Genomic DNA, 20,286 nt, shown 5'->3' with positions numbered 1-20,286 from the left:
TGCCACGTTGAACCATTGTGCACAGCTAGAGCAAGTCTTGCTTTAAATGAGCTCGCCTTTTCCTGTTCTCCCTCAGTCTGTTCATCCTAGGGTTTAAAATATTCAGTATTTTTGCAGGCCTGGATGTTGTAGGATTTGGGGAAGTGAGGCATAGAAAATCCTTGTGAGTCAGTGATTTCAATCAATGTTGAGGGAAGACAACTTACTGATTGTCTCTCTTTTTTTCTCTTTTGTCTTCTTAGCGTTATAAAAGGTGGCACGGTGAAAGAATTAAGAAATAAATAAGACAGTTGTTCAGGTCTGCAAATGAGGGAGGAAGTGAAGAAACTCACCAAGAACCAGCAGTTATCAAAGTGGTGGATGGAGGTTATATGATTTGGATGTATGGTTGTATATTTATGGTTTATTATCCTGTGATGATGACTGAATAGAAGTCATAATTTCCACCTGTGACGCCATACTATGTGTCACTGTCTAAATTAATTAAGAATATATAAAGAGTATATACAGATAGACAGATAGAGTCTATCTATCTATCTATCTGTCTGTCTGTCTATCTGTCTGTCTATATATATATATATATATATACATATATATATATATATATATATAGGTGTGTATATGTATATACACACACACACAAACACACTCATTCCTTATTTTTACTGGCAGTGTCTCAGTGTCTCAGTAGGATTACTTGTAGCCTGATAGTTAATAGCTGTTAATTACTGTGATGTCCTGTGATCAAATCAAAGATGAAATCAGTTTCTGCTCAGTTCATTACGGTTCCTAACATTGAAGGTGAAATGAAACAGTTTCAGTTCAGACTGTATCTATCTCAGCAGTAATCCTCCTGAGGATCACAGCTGCTGTTTGTGGTGCCTCCTCCGCCAGCTTTCTGCCAAAAGTCGTTTTTTTTTTTTTTTTTTTTTTTTTTTTAAATAACAGGCATGAGGGTGAAAAGCGTTTGGTTAACGGTTAAATCTGCTCTGGCTGTTTAAAGTCCAAACACACGGCTACAGTGGTCAAAACAAACAGCAGCCTCTGGGCAATCCCAATCACGGCTGCAAGATGGTTAAATGTCCCGCTGGCTATAATTACCTGCACAAACACGGAGAAAACCAAACAGCTTTTGCTTATAGCTTATATACAGCTCTGCCAGCTGCTACAAAGACCAGTTCTTTTTTTTTAATGAGCAATAAACTTTTAAACGCTTTTAAATGAAAAAATAAACTCATTTCATTCAGTCCTCAGAGATTTTCATACCCCACACTGGGAAAAGAAGTCATTTTCCACTTTGTGCATTTTATTGCATTTTTCCATTTTTCAGTTAAACCAAACAGAAAATCAAACAGCCTGAAAAAAGTAAATGTATTTATTTTGTAAACGACAAAACGTGCAAAGTGGGGGGAAAAATAGAAGCTGACAGCTCACACATGGGCAGTGACCCTCCTGTTTATAAAATCACACAGTGTGAGGAGGCTGTTTTGCCAGCATCAGTCCCAACCAACAACAAAATGCCTCTGTTCTTTGGAGAAGCGCAGATTTCATCTGGGGCGAGGCTTTTTTTTTTTTTTTTTGTCGATCCGGTTGTTGAAGTGAGAGGACAAATATTTTGGGTTTATTTCCCACTGAAGCTGATTCATATCAGTTGACGTACAAACATGATGAATGTATTTCATCACGCTTCATCATATGTCTTACAGCTCACAGCTTATCTCTGGTTTTCCGGGCCTCCACAACAACCTGCAGTGGCTGGTTCTGTGTGTTTAGTGTTGCAGAATCGTTGTTTCTTTTCTTATTCGATGGTTTTCTACATTTTCCTTAATACAATAAATTAAAAAAAAAAATCTGCCGCTGGATAATATTTGAAAATATATTTTTACTGTGCTTTCACATGAACTTTTAACGAAGCTGGATCATAGATTTCAGTCCAGGAAATGTCCTCCAGCAGGGAGACTGGAGTACAAGGCGAAAATGCCCTCTGTCTTACAGGTCTCTTTTTTTCTCACTCGCTTGAAGAGTAAGAATATACGGACTCTACAGTCAGAATTCTGTGCAGTGACCGCAGAGGATCTGGCTTCATTTCAGTCCGTGCTGTGTCTCTTTGTGCCTCCTCAGGTCCACCTTCCTCTGGAAGCCTTTGCCGCAGAGGTCGCAGCCGAAAGGTTTGTATCCGGTGTGTTTCCTGCTGTGTGTGATGAGGTTGGAGCTCTGGCTGAACGCCTTCCCACACACCTGACATTTGTGCGGCTTCTCACCTGAAAAATAAAAACACATTTTAGGCGGGGTTATTTTTTGTGAACTGAGGATAACAGCAGTAAAGCTCTGTCTCCTCTCCGCTTGCCTGTGTGGATGAACGTGTGTTTCTTCATGTCCGACTTCTGGTGGAACCTCTTCCCGCAGTACTGACACGGGTAGGGCCGGGTGTCCGAGTGGATGAGCAGGTGCGTCGACAGAGTGGACGACCTCTTAAAACTTTTGCCGCATATTTTGCAGTCGAAGCTTCTCTCCTGAAACGTGAGGCAGAGGCGGGTTCAGTCGTGATTTCGAGTCAGCACACCCTTCCTGACAGGAAGGCAGCTCGACAACAAGAGACAAAAAAAAGGTGTGAACTGCAGGATGGAGGGTTTTGGGGGTTTAAAAGTGTGTGTGTGTGAGGTTACCTGAGAGTGCACGGCTTTGTGTTGCTCCAGGCTCACTGCGTGACCGAAGGTTTTGCCGCAGATGTCGCACGCAAACGGCCTGGTGCCGCTGTGCGATCTGCGGACGTGGACTTCTAAACCGTGCGGAGTGGAAAACACCTGATGGAAAGTCAAAGAGAGGGAGGATTATGTTACAGAGGACGTTTTGGTGAAAACACAAACATTTCTCTTCATTCATTTCTCTATAACCTCCCCTGGAGGAGGCCGTAGGTCAGAGCCATTGCAGTGTCAGTGTCTTGCTAAAGGACACTTCTTTTTTTATTATTATTATTCAATTATCGCCACCTGGAGTTCATAACTCACCCATTTATTTATCCCTACAAAGCTGAGATCATGCATGCGACTCCATCCTCACCTTACTGCACTTGACACACTTGTAAGCACTGTTAAGGATGAGACTGGAACACAGCAGGTCGGACTGGGTCTTCGCAGTGTGTGTTTTCCCGTGCAGGCCTCTCTCAGGAAACAGCAGAGCAGCGGTGTGTCTCCTGTAGTCGCCGTAAGCCTCCTCTCCAAGAACTCGGTCCGAGTACAGGGCAGAATGGGAGCTCTGGTCCCTGTAAAAGGCCATGGCCGCCGGGTTCCTGTCCACCTCCATGCCGGGGTGGAGATTCTGCTGCACCAGGGGCCTCAGCGCAGGCCCCGGGTAGCTGCTCCACGTGTACGGCCGGAAGGGAACGGTGGTGAAGGGCTGGGTCTCGTCCACCAGAGGAGACAGGGATTTCTCAGAATCAGCTGGAGAGAGGGAACAGAGATGATGATCCAGTGAAACAAGTGGGGGTGGACATTCGCAGGACTCCACAGGACCTGAGGGGGCTGATTTAAAGAGTGATGTAAAGGAAACCAGGAATATCAGATGATAAAGAGGAGATACGCACCATAAATCAATGGGTGTTGGAAAATGTAAAGTCCAATCCACTCATTTCTACTTGTACTTGTATGAACAAATGAACTAAAAGCTCAATTATAGAAGGAGACTATACGATCTTCCTTAGAATTCTATAACATGTTGATAGCACATGACACCAAATGTAAACTCACTACAGAGAAGTCCACCACAAAGCCCCATGTTTTTGTAACTTATCCATTAGCCATCATCTTATTACAATATCATGGCCTCCACAACAGGCAATCAGAAAATCAGACCATATATTTCAGATACACATCATGCAAAGTATAATAATATTCCTACAGAGTATTGAAGTGTGTCTGCAGTGTGCCTTTACACAAATGAGTGAGTTTTATCATCACCTCACAGTATCTGTGGTTTCTCTTGCCTCCTTAAGGGCTGTGCAGTGGTGGTGGTGGTCGTGGTGTGTGTGTGTGTGTGTGTGTGTGTGTGTGTGTGTGTGTGTGTGTGTGTGTGTGTGTGTGTGTGTTAGTGTGTGTACCCGGTGATGCAGACGGGGACGGAGGCCTCCAGAAGTCCTCGTAGTCCGGGGAACCACCGCACAGACTGTCGGTGCAGCTGAGCGGGGACTTTGGGGAGAAATCAGCAGCGTCAGCCGGGTGCGAGTCCGGAGAGAGGCCGTACCTGTCCACCGTCACGTCGGTGTCACCTGGGAGTTTACCCTCCTCTGAGCGGACACACAGAGGACGGTCAGCATCAAGTTAAAAAACATTAACGTTGTCTTTAAAAGAACAGAACTGTAATGTTCTACAATGTTAGACTACTGTTGGAGGGTTTTTTTTAATTTTATTTTATTTTTAAAAAAACGTACATGGTTACACGTTATGGCATAATAGGTGAATGGTCTAAATGTAACAGGTTTATAATAAATAATATAAAATATAATTCTAATTTGTAGAAATAACCTGTAATGTGATATAATTTAATAAAAACAATGGTGATAGACTCTAATAGAACATTTTAAAATATAGGATCTGTTGGGTCTCTCTCTGTAAATATAATAATATAAAGAGTACGGTCTAGACCTGCTCTATATGTACAGTGCCTTGAGATGACTTTGTTGTGATTTTGCGCTGTATAAATAAAGCGGAGCTGCTGGGGAGGTGGGGGTTCAAGTGCTTTAAGAGAGTTCAACCTGGCCTCTTAATGTAAAACCACTTAAAACAGATTTAAACAGCGTGATAAATAAATATCACGCTAAATCTATTTTAAGTGGTTTGACATTGAGAAATCTCAGTGCCAACTATATTAACATCAGAAATTCCACTTCAATTTTAGTTTTTTCAAAAATCATTTCATTTTTAAACATTCTTAGCAAAACAGAACAAATATTTTAAAGCCGCTGTCAGTAAACTGCACCGACACTTCGCAGCCCTTTAAACTGAAATCAGTTCCACTTGTACTCACAGTTTCTCTTTGCGTTTCATGATTTAAAACGAAATTAATTCTGACAATTCTCCTGTAATATGTCGGTAATTATTGTGCTTACAATTTTAAAAAAGAAAAGTTTTAATAAGAAGAATATTTCACACATACCCGAGCATATATGCGCCAGTATAGTGTCCAGCCTGCTGTAGTCATCCTCTAAAGTCCGGGGCTGGTGGTAACTATGCGCCTTCTTACTCTTCACCAAGAAGGACCGAGGCATCTCTGATCTGAGAGCGAACAAACCAGTGATAATAATCCAACTACTGCAGAGTTTCCTCCTGCGGACGGTGCTGCTCGCTCGCTCTGAACCCTGCAGAGACCTGATCTCCACTGCTGCTGGGGAGGTGGGAGTTCAAGTGCTTTAAGAGAGTTCAACCTGGCCACGGAGCATGCGCCGACAGAGCCCAGTCCGGTCCCGTCCTAGTCCCGTCCGCCAGGTGTTGCGGGGACAGGTGTCACTGCAGCGGCCCCTCCGCTCACCTCAATAAATAGCCATCCGCCTGCAGTGTTTTAGGTGTTTTAGTCAGCGTGGGGTCACAGGTGATAGGAAAACAGTCTGCAGCGGGGGCGACTTCTTGTCACCTCTCTCCAAAGCACCTTCACTCATTTCAGGACTTAACTTGACAACGCAGGCCTGTGACGGGGTGGCTTGCCTTTGCACTACTTTGGTTTCAAGAAACACCAGTTGAATTATGAGCAGCTCATTTAAATGTTTGTTTTTTTTCCATATTAAAAACCAGACAATGAGTCTGAATCTAAGTCCCTTTATCCCACCGCCTGGAGCTACGCCCCCCCCCCCCCCCTCCCGGATCAGGCTGCAGCTCGTGCCTGCGGGAGCCAGTGGCAATCAGGACAAGTGATACACAGTTTTTTTCTTTTTTTATCAGCTCTTTACTCAATCTTTGGAGAGGGGGCAGAGGGAGAGGAAACGCGGAGGCGCACCCCAGGGTGTCTTGCTGAGAGTCTGCGTGTAACACGTAGTGGTAAAATATAAAGGGTGGGGGAAACTCTGAACCAACTGTGTTCACATAGGTCACCTATAAATACAATTTCACCACAAGCCGCAGGTTTGTCAGATTGTGTTCGGTCGAATTTAGCCTTAAACACAACAGAACGAGTGAGTAGAATAGAAGCAGAATATGCAGGATCCTCACAATAAATCCACATTCATTTCCCTGTGATTAAACCTGACTGGGGTCCACACATGACAAATTTTGGCGCAGCTTTGTTCCGGTCTGCTGCCAGTTGAGCCCATAGACTGTTATTATGTGACAGACAGTCGCCGTCGTCACGCCTGCGGTGACAGTTTCACATTACCCTGTGCTTTATGCTCAGAAGGAAGAAGCAACAGAGACAATTTGTTTTCTGTTCGCTCAGGACGCAGATTACAGCGGCTGTTTAGCGTCATTACGCACGGAACAATAGAATAAAGGTTAGAGCGGTGAGACCTGGTGCCTTTCATCCACTGCAGGTACAATACATGAATCCTGACACTGTTATAGTGATGGAGTGGGTGCACTTTGATTATCAATAATCAATATGAATAAACTCTATTATATTTAAATTAGATTTTATGTGGATTTGAAGATTGGTACACAGGGTGACTTTAACATTTTCTAATAATCAGCAAATAATAAAGATTTCCTCCACTATAAGGCAAAACTGAAGAACAGAGATGGGATAAGAGGCTGATTCAACCAGGCCAGACAGCTGCAACATGACCGCTGCTCGCTTGGGCGCAATATTACAGCTCTGTGATTCAAAACAGCACAAATCGGCTATCAGTGAATGAAGGGCAGGAAAACAAACCTCCACATGCCCCGGCTCGATTAGATGCACCACGGGCCGTGTGTGGCATCCGGACACCGTGTTGGTGAAGATATGAAGCCAGAACCGATAAAAGTAGAAGGCGACAGGCCCTGCTGCTGCTGCTGCTGCTGCCGCTGCTGCCGAAATAGAAGAGTTTCACAACGCTGCGCAACAGCCACCAACTGTGTCATCATCATGCCATAATAATAAAATAAAATAAAATCAAATAAAATAAAATAAAATAAAATAATAGTAATAATACATGTTTTTATTACCCGTGGTTCAGCAGAAGCCAAACTTTGAAGGCAGAAGTGATCTGCGGTTGTTTTAGCGCTGCTTGGATTAAATAAATGACCTCTGCATCATTTTTAGTTTGCTCTCTGGTGAAATTCAGCTTTAAAAACGCCTCTTAAGTGAAAACACCAAATGATTCATCGCCTCCCACAAAAAGCACCACAGTCTCTGATTTTCATGCCTCTTGTGAACGTTTCAGGACCCGCCACACAGTTTGGACAAATATTTAAGGTATTTAATACATTTAAATCTATATTTAAAGCTGTAGCAGTAACATGTAGTTCATACTGGGTCACAGCGGATGGAGCGTCATCTGAAATTCGGGTAGTTTTCATTGTAAATCCAGACTTGCTGACTATGGTTGAAATGATATAAATCGTATTTGTGTGTCAACATATTCACACTCTGACAGAGCAAAAATAAAATGAACTGAGGTTGAGGTTTAACAACCAGTTTGTCTAAATTTGAATGAACTAATTTACTCTCACCGCCGCGCTATGAAGTGCATGTTCAAAGTTTCCGAACGCATAATGATTCAATGCAATATAAAATATATAACATCACACTGAGCTCACACCACACTGCTCATCACAGCTAGGCTGTCCTCAATGTCTAACGAGGAAAAAAAAACATCTTCATCAGCATTTGGTAATAATACAAACCTGGATAATCTTTCACTGCCCGACGAGTAATGCGCTTTTAAAATGTGGTTTTCTGCATGAAATGATTAGAAGTTGAGGCTCAGCTCTGAAAACCGCGAGAAATCACTTCCTGAAAGAGTCAATCTAAGCAACAATCTTCGCAGGGGAAGGCAGTGTTCAGACTAAACATCCCACATGTGCTCACAGTCATATGAAGATATTTCAGAATGTGTGAAGAGGTCTGTAGCCACCATTAGCACACACCAGGCAAAGAGTTTATCAAACATTTTTATTATGAACTCATCACACACACATACACACGCACACAACAATCTCGTTTAGTCTCCAGAGTGTGCTGACTGCTCCATAGTGTTGCCATGTGTGTCCTTACTGCACTGCAGACTCAAAAGTGCCATAAAGTGTTCTTCTCCCACCAAACAACACAGGGTATCTTGTTCATCAAAGGGACTTTATAATTACCAGTTCAAAGTCACTATCTTTTCTGTTTCCTGGAACTGACTGTCTTTCACTGAATACAGGAGTTAGTGTTCAACATGGACATTCACAGAAACTCTTACACGTCCAGGTCCCTGCACATGAAATGGGAGTGGAACTGGCCTGGGATGAGCATGATACAGAGTTTAGTGCTTACACTGGTACAACTCCTGATTCTTCTCCAGGTTTTGTTATAAAGTTTACTAATGTATCTCAGTTTTATCTCCCAGTTCAAGTTCTCTACCACTGTCATCCATTTGCTCGCAAATTTGTGTTACACAAAACATATGATAATCACTTATGTTTGACTCATCAGCTGACGTAGTAGGTGCTACTGTCTGCAGGGCTCATTTTGAAAGTCAAGTTGGGATGCCTTCAGAGAACTCACTGCATTAGCAACAGTAGTTAAGTAATAAATCTGTCCTCTTCTGGTGCGTATTATTCACATTCACTGCTCTGAAAACAAGCTGATGACGAGAAAAGATCAGTTATTGTTTTTCTCTTAACAGGAATTCACCTCACTCATCTCAAAAAGAGGATTTGTCATTTGTGTTACCATATTAAACTAACCTATATGTCCCTTTTTCTCAATTGTACAATATATTCTAAACGTCAGATATGCAATAGATACATATGTTCAAGTTCAAAAGGAATTGGAAAAAAAAAAACATAATACACATTTACATATCTACAAGTATGCAGATGACACATTGAGCTTGTGATACAGTAGCCTTGGTGAAAGGCATGCAGCATGTGCTAAGGCCTAAAACTCATCATTACCTCAAGTCAACGTTGGCTGATACAAGGGCTTTGATTCCAGGCTCTGCCCAAGCTCATCAAGACAATAGATAGATAGATATTTAGATATATATATGTACACACACAGCACTCATACGATTCTGCCTCTGCATGATGGACACTTAGTAGTAACGGCATCAATACATTTCTGATGTTCATTTATAAAATGCTTTAAAAATATAAAAATACATTGGATGAAGTGTGTAGTATAGCATAAAATGTTTTATTGCACAGTCTCTTTCTCTGTGTTGTACCAGCAGGGGGAGGTTAGGAGTGACAGACAGACAGACTGCCTCTCCCCCCTCTACCCCTCTTCCTCCTCCTCCTCTTCCTCTGGTCTCTGTGGCCCAGTAGAGTTTTATGCGTTCCACATTATTTAATTCTCTGCTGAGGTCCAGACTGACGATCTGCCAGCTGTCTGCTGATGTTTGCTGCCCTCAAGAAGATAACAAAAACTACGAAAAGGAGGTAAAAATGAAAAACTAAAACCTTAAGTGTGATTCTCATGATATGAAATGATGATGTATTTCCTCTGAAATTCAGAACTCCTGCTCCAGGCTTCTCCTTTGAAACGGTTGCTGGAAACACCCTCTCTCTTCCTCGGTGAGCGCTGACAGCCTGTGTCCCGAACTCTGGCAGCAGGCGGGTGCTTGTCACACAGTGGTGGACTTGTGGCTGCCGCTCTGAGGTACTGAGAGCCGCAGGGCCTCCCCGTCCTCCTCCTCGCTGTCTGTGTCCCCAAGGTTGGGGCGCAGTCTGATACGGCCGCCGCTCCTCTGCTGGGTGTCCTGGAGGGTGGGGTCCTTGACTCCATCTTCGTCTGAAGACTGATAAGACTCATCATCCCCCGCATAGTGATTGACAATGTGGATCCCATCAAAAGTGGGCTGACTGGCCATACCCCTCTGCCCTTTTAAGCAGCAAATCTGTGAGAGTAAGCATGATGAGTGTTAGCATCAGAGCAGGGACTGTTTCATCCTGCATGCAAGAAGGAGCAAAACACAACTTCTGAGGGAGAAGACTGACAAAGACTGACGGACATGACATGAAAAAACTATTTAACATAATTTGGTCAAATCTTTGGCAGTCAGTGATATTCTAGTGATACAAATAGAATGGGATGTCTTTCACAAATCTGACATGTAGGCAGCAATCCAACCAAAACCACAAGGGAATAATGTGATAAGATACGAGCTGTGTCCCAATTCCATACTACATACCAATAATATGCAGTATATACTGTACTCTTATTTTTGTGCTATAGACTTTTTGCAAGTATAAAAAAAAAAATCAAAGTAAGTTAAAAACAAAATGGTTTTGCAGATTTCATAGTTTAGATTTTGTTTTCTGAGATATTTCTTTTCCCAGCTGTGAGTAACTCTGTATCTTCTTTGTACCGAATATGGTTGAACAAAAGCGTCAATCAACACTCTGACATCTCTGAAGAGAATACTCTATTTTGTCATACTTCCAGTGTGAATACACTACACAGTCAAAACTTTGTTAGAATCAGTGTGTAGTATGGATTTGGGACAATGTGGGTGTATCATTTCTTCAGGGTGTGGGCTGGCTTCAGTTAGGAAACAGTCCTGGATGTGTAATATTAAAAGGTTTTGAAGTGGCTGCGGTTTATCAGAGGTGAGAAGTTAACCTAAAGTGTTTGCCAGAACAATGAACTAATCTTCACTAGGTCTATTTCTTCTTGTAAAAACAAAAGTCCGGATAAAGCACAAACCTCACCTTTATGTGGCTTGTCCAAGTAAGTTTACAAGTGCATTATCTACTTCACATCATTACAGAGAACTGAACTGAACTGTAGTTGTTGTGGGTTGGTTTTTTCCCCTCCATTAGCCACAGAGGGGAGCAATGAGATTATTCTGGCTGCGCTCAGAAACAAATGTTGACAAACCATACAAACATTTATGTTTTATCTGATGTGTTTTCTATCAGGTTTTACAAGGGAAAAGACTATAAGTCTAAGGACTATCTGCCTGGTTTGACTGGTGTACGACAGGTTAACTTCCAAACTGTCACCTCCCTGAGCCTCTCTATGGAAGTATCCAAGTATCCAGGACCGCCTCCCCAGCAGAGAATTTAATAGACACAAATGGTGTTGTGGTGGGGGCCACAAAGCCATGAGGTCTCAACCACTGGAGGTTACATGGCACATCTGTATCAACTCACCTGGGACAGCCTGCCATGCAGCAGACAGACATGTAGGAAGAGACGCATTCAGAGGCCAGTTCAGAGCACAGTACACAATACATAGCATAACAAAAATAAGCCCACATTTACCTGCACCTGTCTAAACTTCCTGTTGTTGTCAGGCAAAAAGGAAATTGTGATCTAATCAACATCTGACTGGCAGCTGTCAAAATTTCCAGCAAAATGATGATTTAAAGCAGATTGTGAGGGAGGATGATGATGGAACTTGTTATTGAGCCACTTTCCACTTTCAGGTTTGCTCACTGCAGACACTTTAGGTAGCATGATTCATAGGCAGGCCACTATTAACACAAGATGACCACTAGCCAGAACCATGTGAGAGGGGAAATGACTGTGTGACTGCACTACCTTGATATAGAATCAGAAGGTGTTAATGCATGCAGTTTGATGTAACCACAGATCACATTTTTTTGTTTTTGTCTGCATTGATTAAGTAAAGGCCAGCGAAGTTAGAATATGTTATTATTCCTGTAAATGACTGATCCTGCTAGAGTTCAACAAGAACCTCTCTCTGCAGTTTTAATTGTATAAAACCATCTTAACTCAACCATTAATGAGTGAAATCTCATCATTAGGGGACATCACATTGGACATTCCTGCATAGTACATGTAGGACTAAACAAAGAAAATTCTCAGGTAGTGAGACTAAGGAGAAATGCTTTCACTTCTTGAATGTCAGTTGAATTCATCAGGAATCACTGATGTGATTTCTGATGAATTCAATTCCATCAGTGCCCCCCCCACCCCCACCCCCCCCACACACACACAAACAAACAAATGGTTTAACTCACTTCCCCTCTTGAACTACCCACATCTATTGAAAAAATAAAAGACCACAATTTTTTTTCAACATTACCAAAGAAAAAGAAAATATCACAAGGTGGTTTGGAAGCACCAAACTTCTGAACTTTCAGCAACAGTATTTAGTGAAATGGATTCAAAAGTGATGTGATCTGTCAGCCACAACCTGTTACAAATGTTCTCAGTATAATTATTATTGCACTTGTTCAGTACTTATCTACAAACTAAGTACTTGTCACGGGTACATTAAGGCATCAAAATTATGATGCGCCCCATTATCACTATATTCTATGCTTAGAATTTTTTTTAAATCTGTGTATGTATAATGTACATGTACGTGTTTTAAATAGATTTTTAAGCAAAAGTGATCATGTTTTACTTGCCTTTTGTCAACTCTACAGTTCTAATTTTAAAGCTCTAGCTGCAGGTATACCTTTGTTATCTATTTTGGCTCTACACTGTGACAGGCTTGGTGAAACCCTGTTGTACACACATCTGTAGGTCTGTGAGGGTATTTATAAGAGGTATGCAATGTTAACTCCACACAGGAAGTCTCTGGGTGTAGTTAACACTTCTACTAATCTGTAAGCTTCAAAGTAAAACCATATCTGAGGGAATGTTGTGAATCTTCTGAAATGCTAGATCAAAGAATCAGCAACAACAAAATCTGAATCTCTACAAGGAAAAGTTGCAAAATAGGCTAGTGTGATTAGTAAAGGACCCAATGCTTCTTTTTCACGTCTCACCTCATGTTTTAGCTCTGCTATCTGGTCTTTGAGGTCACGGATGTACTGGCTTGAGTCTGTGTGGTTCAGCTGCCCTTGGACCTTTCCTTCTTCTTTCTGTTGGGAGAAGAAATATGAGTTTTTAAACAGCTAAAGCACTCAGTGATACACTCGGCTCTCCTACATTAGGAGGTGAAAAAATATTTTAGCAGCATGTTAACACATCTGCAGAGACAAAGTAGTTAAATTTGGGACTTGATGGTACATGCAGCATACACTTAAATACTGAGTCTGTGGAAATTTTCAGTGTCTTCATGAATACCCACTGATATTAACTACTATGAGCTACTGCCCATTCAGGACAAACAGTGGCAGATGCTAGAGCCCCACTACTAAAAAAGCAGCATGATGAAGTACCCTGCATGTGTAGCGGGCGAGCAAAGTGACAGATGTCAGAGGAAACGCAAGACAGTATCATTTGTGCTTGATTTCCTCCTGGGGCCCTGGGGATGAGGCTGGTTGTTAGCTTTAACAGTTAAACAGCCCATGTGATGTTTACCTTCCTCACTGAAGACATCTGCAGGCATTGGAGACAAAAACACATTCTCTTTCAAACCTCAATCACACCCGTGAACCTGCCGGTTCTACAGTGAGACCAGTTGTAGAGCACACAGAGGAGTTCAAACCACAGGCTCAAGCACAGGAACACTGAGACAAAAAAAAGGGAAGACTACACACAGCACACAGCAGGGGTGGAGTGTCGAGGTAGAGAGGTGAGAGTCTTCACTGGCTGGCCAACACCCCAAAATACAGATAGGGTTTTTGATTCCTGTGGTAAAATGGGGTTGAGTTTTGTGGGTCCCAGTAGGCTTTTTTCACAAGGAGAGGTCTAAACAAGTGAAATTATTCCAAGAATCTGTTGTTATTGAGGTTTCGCTGCTCCAAAACACTGCAACGATAAGGGGCAGGCAGTTAGTAAGACTTCCTCATGTTCAGCTGCGTGAATCACCAGGTGCCAGACTGTAGTCGGGGATGTCAAACGTCTCACACAAAAAATATCTTCTTCATTTTCCCGCAACCTCAAAGTCTGTTGAACATTGTTTAGCTCCAACAGTGCCAAAAACGTATGGAAAGAAAAGACATGTTTATTGTACCAACAACAGTGAGCTGAGCATCTGATAGTCTGGCAAAACATTCTTTAATCATTACAAACATCATTATCATCACATCTTGACAAGTGAGTAAAATCACAGCTCATAAGAGAAGTTCCCATCAAATACACTAGAATTTCATGTGCCAGTATGTGCTGTTTCAGTCAGCACATTCAAAGTATTTTTACACTTTGTTCACCACCATTGTTGTGGCAATGACGTATACTTTATTTCGAATCTGCAAAGACATCTGTGAGGGATGTGTGAACATTCACAGCTGTAGTGTGAAATGATGATTAAAGTTACATTTTTACTATGATAAAACATCCTATTTAATTAATCAGGTAGCTGCTTGTAAAGAACAGATATGATTTATATTAAATTATTTTCCAAAGTGCCATGATGACACTTTAAGCTGTACTACAGATGTACGTCATTAAAGTTAGCCTTTTTCTGAGAATACTTGAAATGTGTGAGAGTAATGAAACATATATTTCCCACATTAACATGACAAATAATATCCCTTAAAGGCTAAAACGTTTAGTATAAATCTCTGAGCATGTCATAGAAACCTCAAAATAAACCATGCATGTCACCTTTGGTAGAGTCTCTGCTTCAAGATGAGAAACCACTTCCTATCAGCCCAGAGACAGTGGCGCTGTGGCGTTAAACTGAGGCTGTGACTGTGATAGTGAAAGAATCTAACATAAACCTTTCTAGAGATCTTTAGTTTCACTGACAATATTTTCCATCATTAGTCAGAGTTTGTTATCATGACTTTGTATCTGTTCATTAAATCTCTGCAGCACCGTCTGTGTTGTTATTTAAGCATAATAAGATGCACATTACCTTCATGTTCAAAGTGACTGGCCCTTCATCAATACTTGCCACTGCTGACTTGAAGCTGAGAAAATGATTATTTTTTCCCTTCCCCCTTTTTTTTTGTTTTGAAGCAAAATTTTCATCCACAACTTGGTGCAGGCATCCAAATCACAGACCAAGAAGCCAATGCTGGCATCATGATTTCAGCTCAGGCAGAGGTTAAAGTTATTACCCCACCCCTGACAGTAAAAACATAGCAAGCAACATAAGACACCTCCGCAAGACAGTTCCTAAACGCTGTTTAAAATAAAGGAAAGTAAAGTGCAACTAAAGGGTATTTTATAGAGGCACTCAACTGAGTTCAGTACGCAGATTCTAAAACGTATGAGGGCGGTAGTGGTAAAGTTTTGGTGTTGCATGTTTTTGCTCTATCACTTAGTAACAAAACCTCAGACCACACTGTGTGATTGTATATGCCTGTGAAGGGGAAGAGGGGGAGGTTTTTTTGTAGGTGTCATACTTATAAATAGTCTGGGCCTTCAGCTTAGCCTATCTGAAGCACCTTGCACTTGGGAATACATTTGCAAAGGTACTGTCTGTAGCTCAAGTCAATGGTGAGCCATGTTTTTGGTTTGAGTTCAAACAACTGATACTTAAACAGAATCACTGACACTTAACTTTAACCCCGAAGTTTAATATTTATAAGCAGCATTTAAGTATTTTATAAGTGGGTTATAATACACTGTGTGTATGTGTAAGGTGGTGATGCTAATATGAGGAAACAACTGTGTTTCTGTATATTGTCATTCATTACCTGTTTATACAGCAGCCTCCACTTATGGGTGTCCAAAGGAGGAAGAATACTTGTTGACAAATGCATTAATAAACACGTTTACCTTTGTGCAACTACATTATTGGATTTATTATATGTTTATATACTAGTCAACAAACCAGAGAGTACTGGACAACCCTGAGGAACTGAAACATTAATAAAATACAATATGTAACAAAACTTGGTACATTCTAAACTGCATCATTTTAAAATAACTATAATTTTTAGTGCTGGGTATTTATATTTTAAAGAAACGGGTTCAGTGTTTCCCCTCGAGTGACTGTCATGGGGGTTGTTATATATGGATGCCAGAGGAGAGGTCTAGGGCTAGCGTTGCTGTCAGCAAAGCTGCCACTGGCAGATAGTGCACGTAAAAGTCCATCTATGATTTTATAAAACTTGTCGGAGCTTTTCTTGCACCTGTCAACCTGTCTCCTCTGTGGCGGGGAGAGAGACATGAATGTAGACGATCTTTTAATTTTTACTTTTTTTCCTTTGCTTTACTTGGGAGGGTTAGGACCAAGACAATGGATTAAGAAAGTGGAGTGAGAGACTTCAGAAAGATAGGAGAGGATACAAGAGCATCAGAAGGCTACATACACGAGCTGAATGAAGTACAGGAAGAGCCATAAACCAGCCACGTCCTTAGAAAATGGACAAAAGGCACAATTCACTATTTATGCCACCTTGCATAAAAGCACAGGTGGTACAATCAGGAGCAGAATCTTCACAACATGAATGATCCTAAACACACTGCTCAGTATGTTCCTGATGGTGTAATAATGTGTTGCAAAACAAAACTAAAGATGCTTCTCACTGCAAAACCACCTTGGTGTGATCAGTGTTGTAGGGGGAAGACATGGCGAGCGGCCTGGCTATTCAGGCATCGAGTGTTTCCTGAAGAGGCCAAGGCTGACAGCCAATACAGACTGTCCACACATGCTGTGTGTAACTACTGCTAAACATGCCATTGATAATTACTGACTGGAAGAGGATTGATATTAATACAATCACTGCTTCTCATCATCTTATGTCTAATATTCATGCATGACCAATTTGTAGAGATACTTTTCCACTGATGAGTGGTGATGAGTCAATAAGCTTAATGCGTCTATGGTAATTCAGTTATACAACAATAAATCATGGAAAGTTCCAAAGTAATAATACATCATGAGCACGACAATGCTTCTAGTGAAGTCGCCACACGCACAAACCAACAAACCAACAAACCAACAACCAGGATGTCAAGATCCCACAGAAACAACAATGACTTCGAAATAACAGAGGTTGGCTCCATGTATAAGTTGGGTGTTAAAAACCCTAATCTTGATTTCATCATTGAGGCAAGCAACTTCAGAAACATACTTACATTCTAGTGCAATTTAAAGCATGTAAGATTTACATTTATTCCATATAGCCTGTATTAAAAGACACTACTATCTGCCTGTTGCATCACTGCTCAGAATGTAGCTTTAGCTTTAGCCTAAGCTGCTTTAGAATTATTTTATCTGTTATCAATCATTACTGTTGTGCATTGGTGCCGTAAGAACAGGCCTCTATTTGTTTTGGTCACCCTTGTTGTGTGTAGCGTTACATTTGTGTGGGGATAAATACTGGTTTCGTTACTCTTGCTTGTTGATACTTGTTCACACAGAGAGTAAGTTTCAGTGTAGGTCTACCCAATTTCCACAGATATCATGACTGAGAGTTTTCAACCACAATATAAAATATTTAACATTTGTCCAAAAATACAAATAGAGACAAATCATTTCCAGCTCTGAAATACAACATACTGGAAAACAAAATAAGGGCCTGTAATTTTTTGTTGAGCAACTGCAGATAATCTCTGTAAATGACATTACACATCCTTTGTAAGTCTGGTTTGGAACAGGTATGGAAAAATGTCAAAATTCTGTTTTAAGGCAAATTTGTGCTTTTACTCTAACTTGTAAATGACAGAAAAGATTTCTGCACACTTCAGTCTATGCAGGTTTATCAGACCCCAGGCCTAAAGCTTGGAAAATGAAGTGAAAACACTGCAAAGATCAAGTGTGCAGAGATCTTTTCTATCAGTTTGGACATGTTTAAGTGGAGCGGTGAGCATCCTGCAATATCTACTGTAGTTTGTAAAACGAGACAACACATATCTGTACTTTGTGCCCTACGCAGAATGTCTCATCATATATTGTCCACCCCCAGTACAATAGTTAGAACAGTTTCAAATGTAAAAGTATTTTTTCTGTAACATTACATATTCATGACTAATGAAGCAACACTCAGAAAAACATAACTCAGATAATCTGTGTGGGTCAGGTCTGATCAGATTTGATTGAAACTTATGTCTCCATGGCAACATGAGCAAGCAAGATATCAACTGCTATCAGATTCAGATTCTTCTACTGTGACATTCTGTAAGAAGAGGTCAGACTAAACCATCTGTCATGTGAAATAGCCAGTACTATCATTCATATACAGTCAACTGCTCATAGTCAGACAATAATTGAGAAACATACTGACTAACAAAACTCTCTTCTCTCCATCAATGACAATAAGAATTCAACTTTATCACATATACACATCACATATATCTCATATACATATTCCTGTGGAGGACATTTCTCTCTCTGTCTGAAGAAAGCTTAAATATGTATAATGTGGTTTGGAGTTGAGGAAATCCAATGCTTGGTGCAGAGGTAGGACTTTTACAGACAGACATAGCGTGGTGTGTGATGGGAATGGGACTCGAGCTCTGAGATTTGTTGCTGGAATTCAGCCATAGCAGCAATGTTTGTCCCTTAAAACTAGTTTGAAATGTTATGTAGTTCTCCGTAACATTACATACTGATGACTAACTAAGCAACAGTCAGAAAGAAACTGTGATGACTCTGCTACATCGGGACACTCACGTTTCCATGGCAATATGAGCAAACGAAACATCAACTGCTATCAAATACAGATTCTTATATTATGAACCCTCTTTCTTCCATTAATGAAAATACGAATATAGTGTGGCTGTATTTCAATTGAGTTTTAATACATTTGCAAAGATGTTTTCACTTTGTCATTACGGATTATTGTGGACTGTGGTCACTGTAGCTACTGTAACTCAGTTTTGTTAATATACACATTCCTGAGCAGGAAATGTCTCTCTGTTTGCAGGAAGCTAAAATATACTAAACATAGTTTGTACTTGAGAAAATCTGTTGCATGATGCAGAGGCAGGACTGTGACGTTACCGACAGACGTAGCGGGGAGTGTGTTGGAACTTTACCTCAATTTCAAGCTCTGAGATCTGTTGCTGGAGTTCAGCCATAGCAGCAATGTTGTCAGCTTCCCGCAGCCTCACTGCCATCACCTCTTCCTTACTCTATAGAAAAAAAACAGAAAAAACTCTAAGGCAACAGCAAAGGCAACTACAGAAGTTATTTCAAAAACAGCTCTATTTAAACCCCGAGAGAGGCTTAATGTCCAGAATAAAACATGTATTGTGCAACATTTGAGTATTGTCTATTTCTGGATGTGCAAGGGGAATTCCAGAGACATGGGGAGTGTTGACAGAATGTTTGACAGAAATCTAGCAGCATCACCAAACACATCAGCACTGAGATGTTATCACTTCCTTGTTATGGATCTGGATAGTGACCTCATCAGGACACAACAAACCAGACAAAACTGATTACATGACTTCAATAGAAGTGTTTTTACACATAAAAACAAGAAGACTTAACACAACTTGATCTTGTGTTTCAGTGCAGTAGAAAAAATAAATACATAACATTGTCAATATGTGTATGTTAACACACACTTTCAAAGTTCTGGGGTTGTATTTCTACTACTACAGATCATGCTACAACAGAACTGTAGTGGTTTGCCCTAGTGTTCATGGTGTTATGTGCAGCACATCAACAGCAGACTTGTACATGTACCTTGCATTCAATCTCAGCTTGTCTCCGCTTGATCTCTTGCAGTTGCACATGCAGATCTTTATTTTGCACTGTCAGTGTTTGCACGCGCTCCTGGAGACAGCGACCCTCCTGCTCTGCCCGTCGCAGCTGGTTGCTGTGAATCTGATTCTGTGTAAGCAAAATTACATTTATAAAAGATTATAGAGTATTTAATTCTTTCACATTTCTAAAATTTTCAGATATATCAAAACACAACAGTGGTGTCTGCACACTTGTTTCTGACTTGCTTGGCAGATGACTGCTGCCATCTGAAGGCCACTGTATGACAACACAGGTAGCTCATTCACTCCTTACCAGCTTTTGTTGATTAGACATACTGTGTATCCACCTTAACTTACTGATATGTCCACAATGCAATATACCTTCAATTGCCTGTGACTGATTGCATTATAAGCACATAAATGCTAAGAATTGGAAAATGCAGGACAAAACATTTATTGAAAGAACAAATGAGGTCAATCAGGTTAATGTGGTTAGAAAGCTAAGGTGACCTCTGACCTGTGTCTCCAGCTCCAGAATCCTCTGCCGTGTTTCTCTGAGCTCTGCCTGGGCCTCAGCCTCACGCAGCCTCACACTCATCAGCTCGTCCTGTAGCTCACTCAAGGTGTTCTTCTTGGGGCTGTCCTTCCAGCGACCGGCAGTGCGTGCCAAGTGACGCTGAGGAGAGGTGTTACAGTCAGTCCA

General features: G+C 41.1%; 1 protein-coding gene across 1 annotated transcript in view; it reads right to left on the bottom strand.

Moving 5' to 3' along the window:
- Positions 1-1,285: 1,285 nt before the first annotated feature.
- The window catches only part of evi5b (ecotropic viral integration site 5b), a 39,093-nt gene continuing 20,092 nt past the window's right edge, over positions 1,286-20,286 (bottom strand). Inside the window, exons 16-27 of the mRNA XM_051077223.1 lie at positions 20,101-20,259; positions 19,564-19,710; positions 18,909-19,004; positions 12,854-12,949; positions 9,740-10,006; positions 9,335-9,511; positions 5,152-5,395; positions 4,097-4,282; positions 3,061-3,440; positions 2,667-2,804; positions 2,348-2,513; positions 1,286-2,261 (exon numbers count right to left, since the gene is read on the bottom strand). Coding sequence (XP_050933180.1) covers positions 2,083-2,261; positions 2,348-2,513; positions 2,667-2,804; positions 3,061-3,440; positions 4,097-4,282; positions 5,152-5,395; positions 9,335-9,511; positions 9,740-10,006; positions 12,854-12,949; positions 18,909-19,004; positions 19,564-19,710; positions 20,101-20,259 — 2,235 coding nt within the window. The 3' untranslated portion in view covers positions 1,286-2,082. The remainder of the gene's footprint in view (positions 2,262-2,347; positions 2,514-2,666; positions 2,805-3,060; positions 3,441-4,096; positions 4,283-5,151; positions 5,396-9,334; positions 9,512-9,739; positions 10,007-12,853; positions 12,950-18,908; positions 19,005-19,563; positions 19,711-20,100; positions 20,260-20,286) is intronic.

This window comes from Lates calcarifer, linkage group LG17 (assembly GCF_001640805.2).
Source record: "Lates calcarifer isolate ASB-BC8 linkage group LG17, TLL_Latcal_v3, whole genome shotgun sequence".
In the NCBI taxonomy this organism is placed as follows: domain Eukaryota; kingdom Metazoa; phylum Chordata; class Actinopteri; family Centropomidae; genus Lates; species Lates calcarifer.
The sequence above is the reverse complement of the archived record's forward strand: the minus strand, read 5'-3'. Positions and strand labels throughout refer to the sequence as shown.